This window comes from Lethenteron reissneri, chromosome 5, assembly GCF_015708825.2.
Source record: "Lethenteron reissneri isolate LAM-NWPU_2019-01 chromosome 5, ASM1570882v1, whole genome shotgun sequence".
Taxonomy (NCBI): Eukaryota; Metazoa; Chordata; class Hyperoartia; order Petromyzontiformes; family Petromyzontidae; genus Lethenteron; species Lethenteron reissneri.
Window position 1 is genome coordinate 11184471 of NC_083783.1, and position 12597 is coordinate 11197067.

Genomic DNA, 12597 nt, shown 5'->3' on the forward strand with positions numbered 1-12597 from the left:
TGGGTGAATGGTCACGCTCCCAGCTGCTTAACTTGCAGTGCCACCAACAGTCGCAGTGTGCCAACATGCCTGTGCCTGAAGTTACCTTTGCAGTGCTCTGCAGTCAGTCCCCTTCGTCACCTGACCGACCCAGCCAGTGATGTGCAAAACAGCTCGGGGTGGGGGGGCATGATGGGGCGGGGGGCGCACAGCCGTGTGTGCTCTGCCGTTTACAGCCCCCCCGCCACCGGGAGTTGGTCGTCGCACTCGCAGCAGAGCGACTTTGGTGTCGTGTGAACAGTTCAGTTCCCAGAGCTTTTTGGTAATCTTTGCCAGAAATTGCCAAAGCTGCGAAGTGAAAATGCGAGAGTCCGTTATGCCATTCAGGGCTGCAGAGTGTGGTGTGGCGGTGGAGGAGGTAACAATCTAAGAGATAAAATGTAAAAGCAAATGGATATCTCTGCTCGAATGACGATGCGGCACGTGCGTATGTCATGTTGAACTTCATCCGCACCGTACGTAGCCAATCGTGCTAATCGGAGGTGCCACGTGACTCATCTTTATTGGAGAGTAAACCCACAACATTTACAATTTGAATTGTCCAATTCTAATTACTAGTACTCGAATTGTAAATGTTGTGGGTTTACTCTCCAACACACTGGTGTGCTGAACTAGTAACTAATTTTCACGTTTTTTTACGTGACAAACCTTACTTATTGGTCTGTGTCGGGTGTTGGCGGTTTTAACAACACGTTTATATTCACACGATCTAACCCAGAAAACCTCTTATACATATATTGGTCGCGAAAGCCTACGTGTTATTTATTTTGCAGATGATGTATGGCGTTTCTGAAAAACTACTCGACAAATTGGGATGCCTTCAACATGTGTGCAGGTGCGTGAGACGTCGTGAACAGGAGGTAGAACGCGTCTTTCATGGAGTTGTTGTGGCTGGGTCCAGTTACAGCTGCAGTGATTTATCCGATAGGGCCAACCTGCGATTGCAATTTGTATCGGGTGCTCGTAGTGAGATAAAAAAAAAACACGCAAGCACTCACGAGAGAAGCCCTTGCTGCCTTGGAAGTCACCACCCACACACGCTCGGCCGAAAAACAAATTCTGCCTTGGAGCACTTTTCTTTTACCACTCTGTTATGGCTGTGGATTGAGGTCCCCTCGGTTAATCACAAACTGGCAGCAGGATATAGTCTAGCGGTCGGCGGCGTGCTGACCACCGAGTCGCTGGTTTATTTTTCTGCCAGGAGTCACCAAAGCTGTTGTTGCTGCTGCTGCTGCACAGTGGGTGCTATACACTCTGTGGTGAGGTCTTCAGTGACTAATTAGCTGATTAGAGACACTGGTATCAAAGTTGCTGACTGGGACAGTGCTGTAAGTCCGCTTGTATCCACAAAGTGGCTGGACACCCTGGGATATTGAAACTGCAAACGATTAATTGTGCAGAAGCTGCATTTCCACTCGGCCATTAGCTCTGGGCCTGACCTCTTATCGTCTGTGTTGACCTGTGCAGAATTAAATATAAAAGCAGCGTCCACCATTTTGATTCTTCGTTAATAAACAGTGTTGACCAAATGTTTGTCTTGATGTAGACTCGGTTGACTTGGCGAAGCCCCACCCATTTGATCCCGGGTGGCCAGGGAGATGATGTCAATAGGGACCGGTTCTGCTCGGACCTTGATCTGCTTTCGTTTCCTCAGAATTTGTTCGGAACTCCTTTTCAAACCCGGCCTCTAGCTCGTTCGTACAATCCATGCAGAATCTAAAAAAACTCTGCTCTTCCGACTCTGGGTAGATATCCATAGTGACTGATACTAGGCTCAGATGGACGCACACCTGTGACCTACATCTCACGAGTAAGAGAATTGTCAACCTCAAAGTAAAGAATGAAGTGCCCATTAGTGATGGCCTTGCGAGGAACAAAACCTACAGTCTTTTATAAAATTATGGCAGGAAGAGCCACCTGGAGATAGCTACATACTCTGAAAAGGACATGCAGGCAAGAGAGAGAGAGCACATGTGGCAGAAGAAGAGTTACAAGACGACAGTCATGGTTGGTGTCAGCATGGGAAGGCTTCCAGTGGGTATAGCCTTACCAAGTAGTGCGTAAGACAAGCAGGCGGTTCTTTGTCTGTCAAGAACGGGCGGTACTACTGTTAGTTCCACGTAGCTTGCTCATTGAGAACCGAGCTGTTGAGAATGAAGGTACCGGCAGGGCAGAGGGGTACATCGGAACACAGGCGTCACTTCAGCACGGCCGTTACGAGAGAGCCTTGCGCAGGCTCCGCACGCGTACCCAGCCGTACGTTTGCCTGCATGCCCGGGCCTGCCGAGGCAGCCGGCTTGCCAACATTTTCTCTGCAAAACACAGGATCGTGTGTCGAGCCGTTTGGTGTGCATCGTCACGATTTGCTCCCCTAGAGCCCCTAGGAGGACTCTGGGGCGGAGAGAGCACGGGCGCGCAGATTAATTGGACCAAGGGCCTCACAGTTTAGGAATTATTTGGCCTTTCCTCGAAACCCTTTGAGGAGACGCCATTCCTGATGAGCGCACGGTTCCAAATGGCAGCGGACCCTGGGATGCCAAGAATGTCGATCCGCCTGCACAGAATCGTTCTCGCCGCCCTCCTGACTGTGCCCGGCGAGTTGGAGTGGAGCGCGAGCCATTGAAGTCACCTTCCACCCGTCTGGGTCGTCGTGGTGGTTTTTTCCGGCAAGGGATGGGAAAGAGGCCGAAGGACGTTCTCGGTCTACGGCAACCGGTGGCGTCGGGTGGGAGCCGGCGTGGACGACGTTTGTCATAATCCACATCCGTACAAGAGGATCGTGGAAGAAGACATCGCGTTGCCGCTGCGTGTTAACCTGCCTGGCACGCTGAGTTAATGGAAGATAACGGTTGGGTGCTATTTTATTACAGTGGGTGAGATGGAGCGATGAAACGAGCTCCAGTGCGTGCAGTAGGGAAGATCGTCACGGTGCAGGATAGCGATGGATGTCGCAAACTTATCGAGGCCTATATCCAGCAGCGGTTTGGTCATGGCCGATGATGATGATGGAAACTTTAAGTTCTCCTTTCAAATCCCAGCTGCAGGACAGAATGCCACTATTAGGATTTCAAACGCCCACTAGGGCTCCCACACCTCGGTATAGCCTGACCATATTCTATCCCCCACACCTGCAACCTAAAACACTTGGCAAGCTCTTGAGGTCACCGATTTAAGTACAGCTGACCAGGCTGAAACGCTGCTTAGCTTCCGAGATCCACGTAAAGGGCGGTCCGGGTGTAAGGGAGTGCGCGCGTCCCACTATACGCAGCCTCTTGGCACGCGGCTACGTTTAGATGCTACGTAGAGCTACGCTGTGTTGTAACCGCCACATGAGCACGGTTTGTTGTTACATTCGGCCACTGATTCTCGAGTGCACGCGGTACAAATTGAGTTTGCTCAGATGCTGTGTTGCCTGTGGGGGTTACGGCCACAGCAGGCCAATCGGATGCGTCATTTTCCCAACATGTGTAAAGTAGCCTTGAACGGGCGTGTAGATAACACCACGTACCATATTTCCTCTCTGGGTCAAAGTGTTGTTGTGATATCATGAAACAAAGGTAGCCTGTGTGTGTGTGTGTGTGTGTCGGCTGTGTACAACTGCGATGAGTGATGGGGGTGCATTAGAGAATGGTGACCGGGCAGCTTTGCATGACGCCTGCATTTTTTACATAGCTTGGGCCCTGCTGTACAACTCGGACGACGCTCACGGTCGTTACGACTGTTTAGCAAACGGCCTTCGGGGCGCGTCGTGATTGACGCGCCATCTTATTTTGCGCCTTGCCGTTTTCCGAATCGTTTTAGCGGACTGATGACGACGCACGGGTCCGGCGTACACCGCTAATGTTTTGCCACTGGGGGAAAAGTGTGTTGTGAAGAGGCTTCTCACAACCATGTCTGACACAATAGCGACGTTGTCGTCCTGTGCATGGGCAAAACCGCGCCCGGTCTCGTATACCTGTCAACCCATACGGTTCACCCGTATTCTTGTACAGGGAAATTGAATAAAAACAACTCATATTTGTTTGTGTTTCTCCCTTGTGATGGGACTTTGTAGGATGAACGTTGATATTTACAAGGGCGCGGGGTGACCAATAAGGTCTGAGTCGGTCTGTAATAAGGTCGGCACTGATAAGGGGTTGACAGGTTTGTAATAACAGTGAAGGTATGGTCTCGATGCTGTCCCACGGGGGTGTTCGGTGGGATGCTCCGTCGGTTCTGAGCGTTTTCGCACCTGGGAAGAAATCTGGAGTGTCGGCGGGAAAAACCCCGTCCAAAACGCCACCGCACATGTCTCGTCAGAAAGCCACGTGCTGCGATGCACTCGTGCGGGCACCCTCGCTGGCAACAGGCGGGAGCCTCTGGTGTGAGGCGCTTCTTGTTGCAATGGCCAATTAAGGGCACACGTCCTTTTGTGATCATCAACTGCCAATTGCTGGATTTCGTATTGTTTTGCAGGTGGTTATTGGAAATATCGCCGCAAGCATGAAATCATTATCCATAATCGAGTTTTTGGCTTAGAATCTGTGTAAATATACATTTATAAGTGGGTTTACTCTCCCAACACACCGGTGTGCTGTACTAGTAACAAATTGTCATGTTGCATTTACCTGGACAAACCTTACTCATTGGCTGTGTCGGGTGGTGACATATATATTTACGCGATCTAACCCAAAAACCTCTATTTTGGATAATATTGTTAGAGAAAGCCTACTACTACTACGTATTAAAATAAAATCATTACTCAATGCACTAAATTGAGCTGCTGGCAGAAGAGGTTGCCCTCCCGCTTGATATAGCGACACAAAGCCTTTATAATATGCCAAGGGCCCTCAATAATTTTAGACGATTTAGGTGTATGCGCTGGGTTCTGTGTAAGGCAAGCACATGAAGTGCTTTTAAATTGCATATGTAACCAGTGGCGTATATTAACCCACAAATGTGTAAGCACGAAGATTCTTGTGTTTACAGTTCTTCAAGGGACTGGTTTCTACAAAGTGTTAAGCCACCCGCATTTCATTTTAATTCCTTATTAGTCCACGTTGAACTCCAATGCAAACCCCTGTGAGCAGACGGCATGTTAAGAATTCACTTTTTACGTTTGGGAATTTCTACATCGTCGTGATTTATCCAAGTAATTAAACAGGCCGTGTGAGGCATTGCACCAGGGTCCCAGTGCCACCGGTGGCTCAATTTGACAACACCGTTGTGGGCGTTTGTAGTGAGGAAGGCGTCGGTCCCGAGACTCGTGATGATGACGACGCGTCCACTCTGGGGTGTTTGCCGCGTTCGCCACCCAGCGGGAAGCACCCTGCTTTGAGGGAAAACAGATAGGGGGGGAGATGACACTCAAATGCTCTCCACGTTTCAATGTCTGAGACCTGCCTCTGCAGTAGAACCCTTAACGACCACCCCTGTAAACGACGAATCTCTTAACGACGGGCCTCCATAGAGCCCAATTTGTTCATTTACCGACCATTCCTCTGTTAACGATGGTCTGCAGTAGGTAGACTAAATATGAATTAATGCATTTATTAACCATGTTTATTTTAATATTACGTGTTTATTATGTTGTTAGTATCTTTATGTATTAATATCCATTTTTTTATATTATAAAGTACGTTTTTTGGGTGAAAAAGGGTAACTTTTCATGCCATTGGAAAGAACGAATCCTTTAATGTGGTTCTTATACTCGCTTCATGACCAGTTCCGTGGAACCAATGACCGTTGTTTAGAGGGGTTCTCCTGTATGGGACTTGCACGGTGGTTGTCAGTTGTATTGCGCACAAATGGATCTAAGAGTGGACGCCACGTTGGCTAGGAGATGTTAACAACCTCGGCAGGTACACAGGAGGTCGTGGGTCCAACCCCGACCCTGATGCCTGCTGTATATTTCGAGTCTGCGTGTCTCTCTCCCCGTGGTCGCGTGGATTTTTCTCCGGGTCCTCCGGTTTTCGCCCTCCACATTTAGAATCAACACCACCACGCGTTTAGAGTATTTGGCTGCCATCAATTTCCACATGACGGAATCGCTTCGTTGAGCTATCATTTGTGATAACCAGGTCGCTTCTGTTAAAGAGCTACATAGCAGCTCAGTGGGCCTTACCTCGTAAAATAAAAAAAACAGTTTATAGCAAATGCCGCACCAGTAGGGCAGAAACCTTCCTGCTGCACTGCCTCCTGCAGGCTTGAATTCTGCGCAAGCCATGAACAGACATGCTTCACTGCAACACCCTCCAGCATGTCTACAATGTCGAGCGTCTTCAGCACTCGTTCAGAAACCGCCTCGGCTACCGCGAGGCGCTCGGCGCTCGACGCGACCCCTTCTCCCGTTCCTCAGGGCTTTGCAGTCGACTTCACTGGCTCCCAATTCCACAGCGCACCCTGTACAAAGTCGGCGTCGTCTGTTACAAAGCACACGTGCTGGGTCCACCCATCCTGGTCAGCTTCCGCTTGTTCCATCTAGCAACCTCGGTTCCGCTTCAAGTGACGGCCTCCCTTGTCAAATCCCATTCCTTCAAACCAGACGATCTAAGTTCAATTTGTATGCCTTACAAGTTCTATCGGTAAGACTTGCGCAACTCGCGGAGCCCTTAAGCCACCGTGGCCACGTCATCGTCCGGGGGCGAATGCCACCCTGCGATCGACATCGCATCACGTTTGGCGAGCCTGTGGCGTTAAAGCGCCCTGGCGAGCGAGGGGGGGGGGGCACGTGGTGTGCTTGAGCAAACAAGGGCGTGCCACGGTCGGCACGCGCTCCACCTTTCTTCCACGCACCACCCGGGCTCCCTTGGATTGTGCCCGCACGGCGCAGTCCCGCAGGTTCCGCTGACGTATTTCGGCGGTAGAACGATCGCACCGAGTCGGGCGCGCCGCCCTCCGCGTTATGACATCATCGCGCGCACGTGCACGGGCGCGCGTTCTCATCGACGGGCACGCGTTCTCATCGACGTGCGCGCGCGTGTGTCCGTCCCGCCCCGCAGTCTCGCCACGGGAGAGATGAGCGATCCGGGCGGCTTCGTGTTCGAGTCCGCGGAGCACGGCGCCGGCGTGCTGCGGCGGCTCGACGCGCAGCGGGAGCGCGAGCTGCTGTGCGACGTCACGGTGCGCGCGGGCGAGCGGCGGTTCCCGGCGCACCGCGCCGTGCTGGCCGCGTGCAGCGACTACTTCCTGTCGGCGCTCGGCTGCCAGCCCGAGCCGCGGCCCACGCTGTCCCTGCCCGCCGAGGTCGGTCACCTCCACCTCCGCCGACGCACCGGGCCTAACGTCGTCACCCCCCCTCCCCTTCCCCGCGTGGCCTGACCGGCCCGGTGACAAACGGCCGTCCTCTTAGTTAACCCTCATTTATGAAGACAAAACCACGTCCACTGCCTCCAAAATAAGTCTTCCAAGCAACTTAAATAGAAAATAATTGATTGTTACACGTGCACAAAGCAAGAATGTAAACCTCAATTTTAATCGGTGAATCGTTTCACGTCCAGTAAAGGCTTTTTACCCAAGCTTAAAACACAACATCCCACTTAAAATTTGCAATATAACAGCTGTCCCCATGTGTGCTAATCAAGTATTTACGAGCTAACAATTACGCATAACTTACGTGTTGAATACTGGGAAGTGTAATGAAGTGGGACCGACTCAATCCATCACCCACTCCACAGTCAATGAGTACTTCATTGACAATTAATTGGACTCGGCCCGCCATGGTAACGTGGAATTTCCATGGCTGCTTCGGCAGGGCTGCCGACAGCACTTATCGCCGTTTTACGCCTCCCTCTACAGGGCAACCTCCGGTTGCTTTGCATCACCAAGCGGGGCTCATTTTACTGATGGAGGGCGATGTGGAGGATAGGGCCGAGATAACTTTGGCAATTGGAAACCCTGCTGCTCTATCATCGTTATCCCATTCCGCCCCGTCCGGGTTGATAATGTTCAATGGGGCACGGCATTGCAGGGACACGTGCGTACACACAAAGAGGTCCAGAACTGGGATGACTTTCACGGCGAATTGCGGGTCTGAAGGATTGGCCGTGCTCCCCCACAGGTCACGGCGGCTGGGTTCGACCCCCTCCTGCAGTTCGCCTACACAGGGAAGCTGTTTCTGAGCCGCGACAACTTTGCGGATGTGTCCCGCTGCGCGTCGCTCCTGCGCGTCCACGACCTCGAGGAGGCCTGCTTCGAGTTCCTCGCCTCCAAGCTCGCGGGACCTCGCCATGGCCCCGCCACTCCCACCGGCGGCGCCCCGTCCACCTGCCCCCTCCCCCTCTCGGACCGCGTGCGCTACCAGCAGGCCGCGGCGCGGGCGTGGGACGGCCGAGGCGACGAGCGGGGGGATGGCGGCGCCGCGCGCTCGCCGGTGGCGCCCTACCGACCCGCGTCGGCCTGCGGCCCGGTCCTGTGCGGCGCGGCCAGCGGCCGCGGGGAGGCCGCCCCGGGCGGGCCGACGCAGCGGTGCGAGCGGAGGCCCCGCAGCCCCAATAGCCCCGAGTCGAGCTGCGAGCGCGAGGAGACGCTCGCCGAGGACGAGCGCCCGAATGCCAGGCTGGCGTTGGCGACGCCATGTTTCCAGAACTCCCAGAGGTGCGGCCTGACCCCGCGGGCCGCGCAATGCCAGCGCCGGCATCAATGTCCGGGCGACGTCGGTCAGGAGGATCTGGCCAGCGGCTTCGCTAATTCATCGCCGTGCTCGCAAACGGACGCAGCCAAGGCCAGCATCATCACCTGCCCGCAGGCCTCCGCACGAAGGTTCTGCGGTTCCCGGGAGCCCCGGTTCTCCCCGCAGCGGAGTACGGGGACTCCCGAGTACGGAGGGGAGAATGCGCACGAGGGGGGAGTGGGTTCGACGGCGCCCGAAAAACCCTGCGGGCCGCCGCCCGTGATGTGCCCGCTGCGGGACCCCGACGCCTCCGTCACGGTCATCGTCAGCTCCCCCAGAACCGGCATCAAGTTTCAGGCCGGCGTGCGCGAGTCCACCGGAGACGCCCCGGGCACGGAATTTCCTCCCCCTGTGTGCCCCCGGTCGGAACGGCGCCCCGTGGACTTGTGCCCCGCGTCGAGATCCGTGAAGACGGAGCCGCAGCAGCGGGGCGAGCACGGCGCGCCGGGGGGCGGCCGCGAGGTCGCGCGGGAGGAGGACTCGACGTACCCGAGGCTCGTCGACCGCCACGTGGGCGCCGCCGCCCGTGACGCCCCCGGCAGGGACGTGACGCGGATACGCTGCTCGAGGAACGACGCGGGCGACGCGCTCTCCCTCTCCAACCTGTGCCCCAAGTACCGCAGGTTCCAAGAGGCCTGCCGGCAGGAGCACGGCTTCGGAGGCTCGCTTCGCCTCGAGGCGGCGTCCCCGGAGTGGTGGACGGGCTCCTCGAAGGAACGCTACGGCGACCCCGCTTCATCACCTTCCAAGCACGAGTCCAACGCATCTCAGGCGGCGACCAACGAGGCTCGGCACGTGACGAACTTTGGCGTCAAGGAACAGGTTTCGCCGGAGGGGATGGACCTGGAACACACCGTGTCGCAAGAACCTTCGATACCTACTACCTCTCGATTACCACCTCAGATGGACCCCAGGAAAAGCTTCCTGTGCGGCCAAGCAACCTACAGTTTGCAATCGTCTTGCCAGCCAGGTGCCCGGAGCCCTCAGTACCCACTTACCTCAGGCTACAGCCCCTCGGCTGTCGTGTGTCCGCTCAGGGGCCGCACCGTTGATATCACTTGGGAGGCCGTCGGGGATTTCTCTCTCCCTCCGGCACGCCGCCGCTCCTCGGACACTCCGGCCACGGAGACGGAATCCAGGCGGGGGAGCGCGGGCGAGGAAGCGGCTTGCTACGCGCGCGCGAGGAGGCACGGCGGGCTCGCCGGGGAGGACGACGACGACGACGACGAGGAGGAAGAGGAGGACGAGGAGGACGAGGAGGAGGAGGAAGATGCGGCGGCGGTGCCTGCGGAGCGGGGCCTGTGCGGCGGGGAAAGCAGAGGGTCCGGCGCGGGGCCCTCGCCCATCAACCTCTCCCTGCCGAGCCACGAGGCGCCGCCGCCGACGTGCCGGCTGCCCCCGCTGTCCTCTGCCGTGCAGTTCGAGCTGTGCCCGGTGCTGCGGCGCTGGGAGCCGGGCCCCGTGTGGCACGGGGACGACGCCCCGGGGCCTCGCCTCTGCTCCCCCCCGCCGGCTCAGCAGTGCCCAGCCTCCGCCGCCGCCGCCGCTTCCTGCGTGTCATGCACCAGATACCCAGCGCTGTCCACCAGCCACTCCGGGGACGAGTCGGACTCGTTCTCGGACGACGAGAGTGAACTTTACACGTCGCAGGAGCAGGACATGTGCAAGAAGGAGGTGAGCCCGTGTCATTTGACTGTAAGCAGTCGGGGAACGGTACAACAACTGCCCTGGTGTACAAATCCCTTCTTGGTCTTGCCCCACTGAATCTTGCCCCGCTTGTATCTTTCTACGTCGCCTTCTCCCCCTCTACGTTCTCTATCTTTGCCGTCTCTCTCTGTTCCACCTCCTTGCGCTCAATCTACGCTTTCGCTCGCTTTCTCTTCTTGTCCTCCTTCACTGGAACAAACTTCCCCCTCCACATCAAACACTCACCTTCGCTCACTCGCTTCCGCTCCTCACTCAGAACTCGCTCATTGTTCCCTTGCTCACTCCACGACCCCTTAATCTCTCCCCCTCATGACCGCCCCTATTTTCTTCATCGTATTTTATGGCTATCACTCATTTAACCCCCATTCATTGAATCCATGCATAATAATTTACTGTCATCAATTTCGCTTTCACCGATTTCAGGCATCGCAGATTTGCCCCCCATTGCTTCCTCACCTCATCTCCACCGTTACATTCACACGTTGTTACCGTTAAGGCGCTATTTCAATTCCTGGGACATTTCTTGCCGGCATAAAAGTATACGAACAGGTTTTACTCTTTCTGGCAATGAAGCAGGAGGTGTTAAAGATGTTCAAACACCAAACAGAAACCTTTCGCAAGGAACCAAGCCCGCATTAACCACACACAGGACTTGTGGTGAACATGCAAACAAAAACACGCTCTGGTGATATGTGCCTTGTCTTTGATACTGATTGGTCTACGCCAGAGACAGCCTTCTTTATGGCCGTGTCTCAGGGGTGAGCAGCTACAACATGGGACCTTGCAAAAGGTTTCTGTTTGGTGTTTGACCATCTTAACACCTGTGTTATTGCCAGAAAGGGTTAAACCTATGCTTACATACATTCCGTTAAGACGAGATAATATTCTTAAATAACATTTGTTCCTATTGTGCCCTCACTTTCGGTTGGTGGTGAGAGAGAGCGAGAGAGAGGACGTCTCTTGTAGTCGGCCGTTGGGGCGTACAGCTGTAACCCAGAGCTTTGTAGAAGAGAGGACGGTGTAGTGGATTGTATTGTAGGTCTATTGGGGGTCACGAGGCGAGCAGAACACACGAGTTGGTGAAGCCGTTTGCACAGACCACTGCGTTGCTCTGCCCCACGCGTGAGCCACGAAAAACACTCGTCAACAAATGTCTTGGCCAGACATCGAGATGTAGAGAACCCTGCTCAACAGAGTATCCAGACACTCGGGCTCTCGTCGATTAGCCCCACGGGTGTTTTCACAGCTGCTGAGCACGGGGACCCAAAGCCGAGAAACACAGCGGGCCATCAACAAAACGGCACTAATAATAGGGGTTTTCCCCTTTTTTCTGGCAACAAAACTGAGACCTTTTTTTTTTACAACGATTCATGTCTGCATTAACCACAATACTTGCGGTCAAAATGCAAACACAAAACACACTCTGATAATTGATGCACTGTTGGAGGTGCAATAGATGAGAGCTGATTGTGCTCTCTGGCTCGTTTCAGAGAGGCCCCTCTGCACCTTGCCCATTGCACCGACCACCTTGCCATCGTTTCCCCGCGTGGCCTCACGTTCCTGTGCTCGTGCGGCCACCAGAGGGGGGTCCGGGGTACTTCAGCACGCACGATGCCACGCTCACTCCGCTCACCATCATATCATCGTCAGCAGCAGCAAGGCCCTCTCTCTCATCATCATCAGCAGCATGATCTTAAAAAAGAAGCCTGACGCTCGGTAAGCTTTTCCTGGGTACGTCAACGACGTACGTTGCATTAAACCACCGGTTTACGGTCGGGCGCAGCCGTGCGGGCGCCGCCTCACCCTCGGCCGCTTGCGCCTGCGAACGTTGTGCGGCAGATGAAGCTGCCCTTCCCCATGGAGAAGATCTCGCGGCTCCCGCGGAGCGAATTCCAGGAGCTGCTCAAGATGCACGCGCTCACCCCCGAGCAGCTCGACTTCATCCACGACATGCGCCGCCGCAGCAAGAACCGCCTGGCGGCGCAGCGCTGCCGCAAGCGCAAGCTGGACTGCATCCACAACCTGGAGACGGAGATCCACAAGCTGGTACCCCGCACGGCGCCACGGCGCTCCGCACGCCGCGTCTCACCCGCCGGTTTTATCACCTGGGAGCCGGCTCGCAAACGTGGCGCAAGCGTGTTCGTCGTCGTCATCATTGGCCGTCGTCGGTCCACTGCTTTTGAAGGCCTTCCCAATCCGCC

The 12597-nt window shown here is 55.2% G+C and overlaps 1 protein-coding gene across 6 annotated transcripts in view; it reads left to right on the top strand.

The window, feature by feature from the left end:
- The window catches only part of LOC133352659 (transcription regulator protein BACH1-like), a 46799-nt gene that overhangs the window by 20669 nt on the left and 13533 nt on the right, over positions 1-12597 (top strand). For 3 of the 6 annotated variants that reach the window (XM_061568445.1, XM_061568453.1, XM_061568436.1), the window contains exons 2-5: positions 813-874; positions 7020-7263; positions 8078-10363; positions 12236-12442. In XM_061568445.1, coding sequence (XP_061424429.1) covers positions 813-874; positions 7020-7263; positions 8078-10363; positions 12236-12442 — 2799 coding nt within the window. The remainder of the gene's footprint in view (positions 1-812; positions 875-7019; positions 7264-8077; positions 10364-12235; positions 12443-12597) is intronic. The other 3 variants (XM_061568463.1, XM_061568472.1, XM_061568481.1) reach the window with 1 other exon arrangement.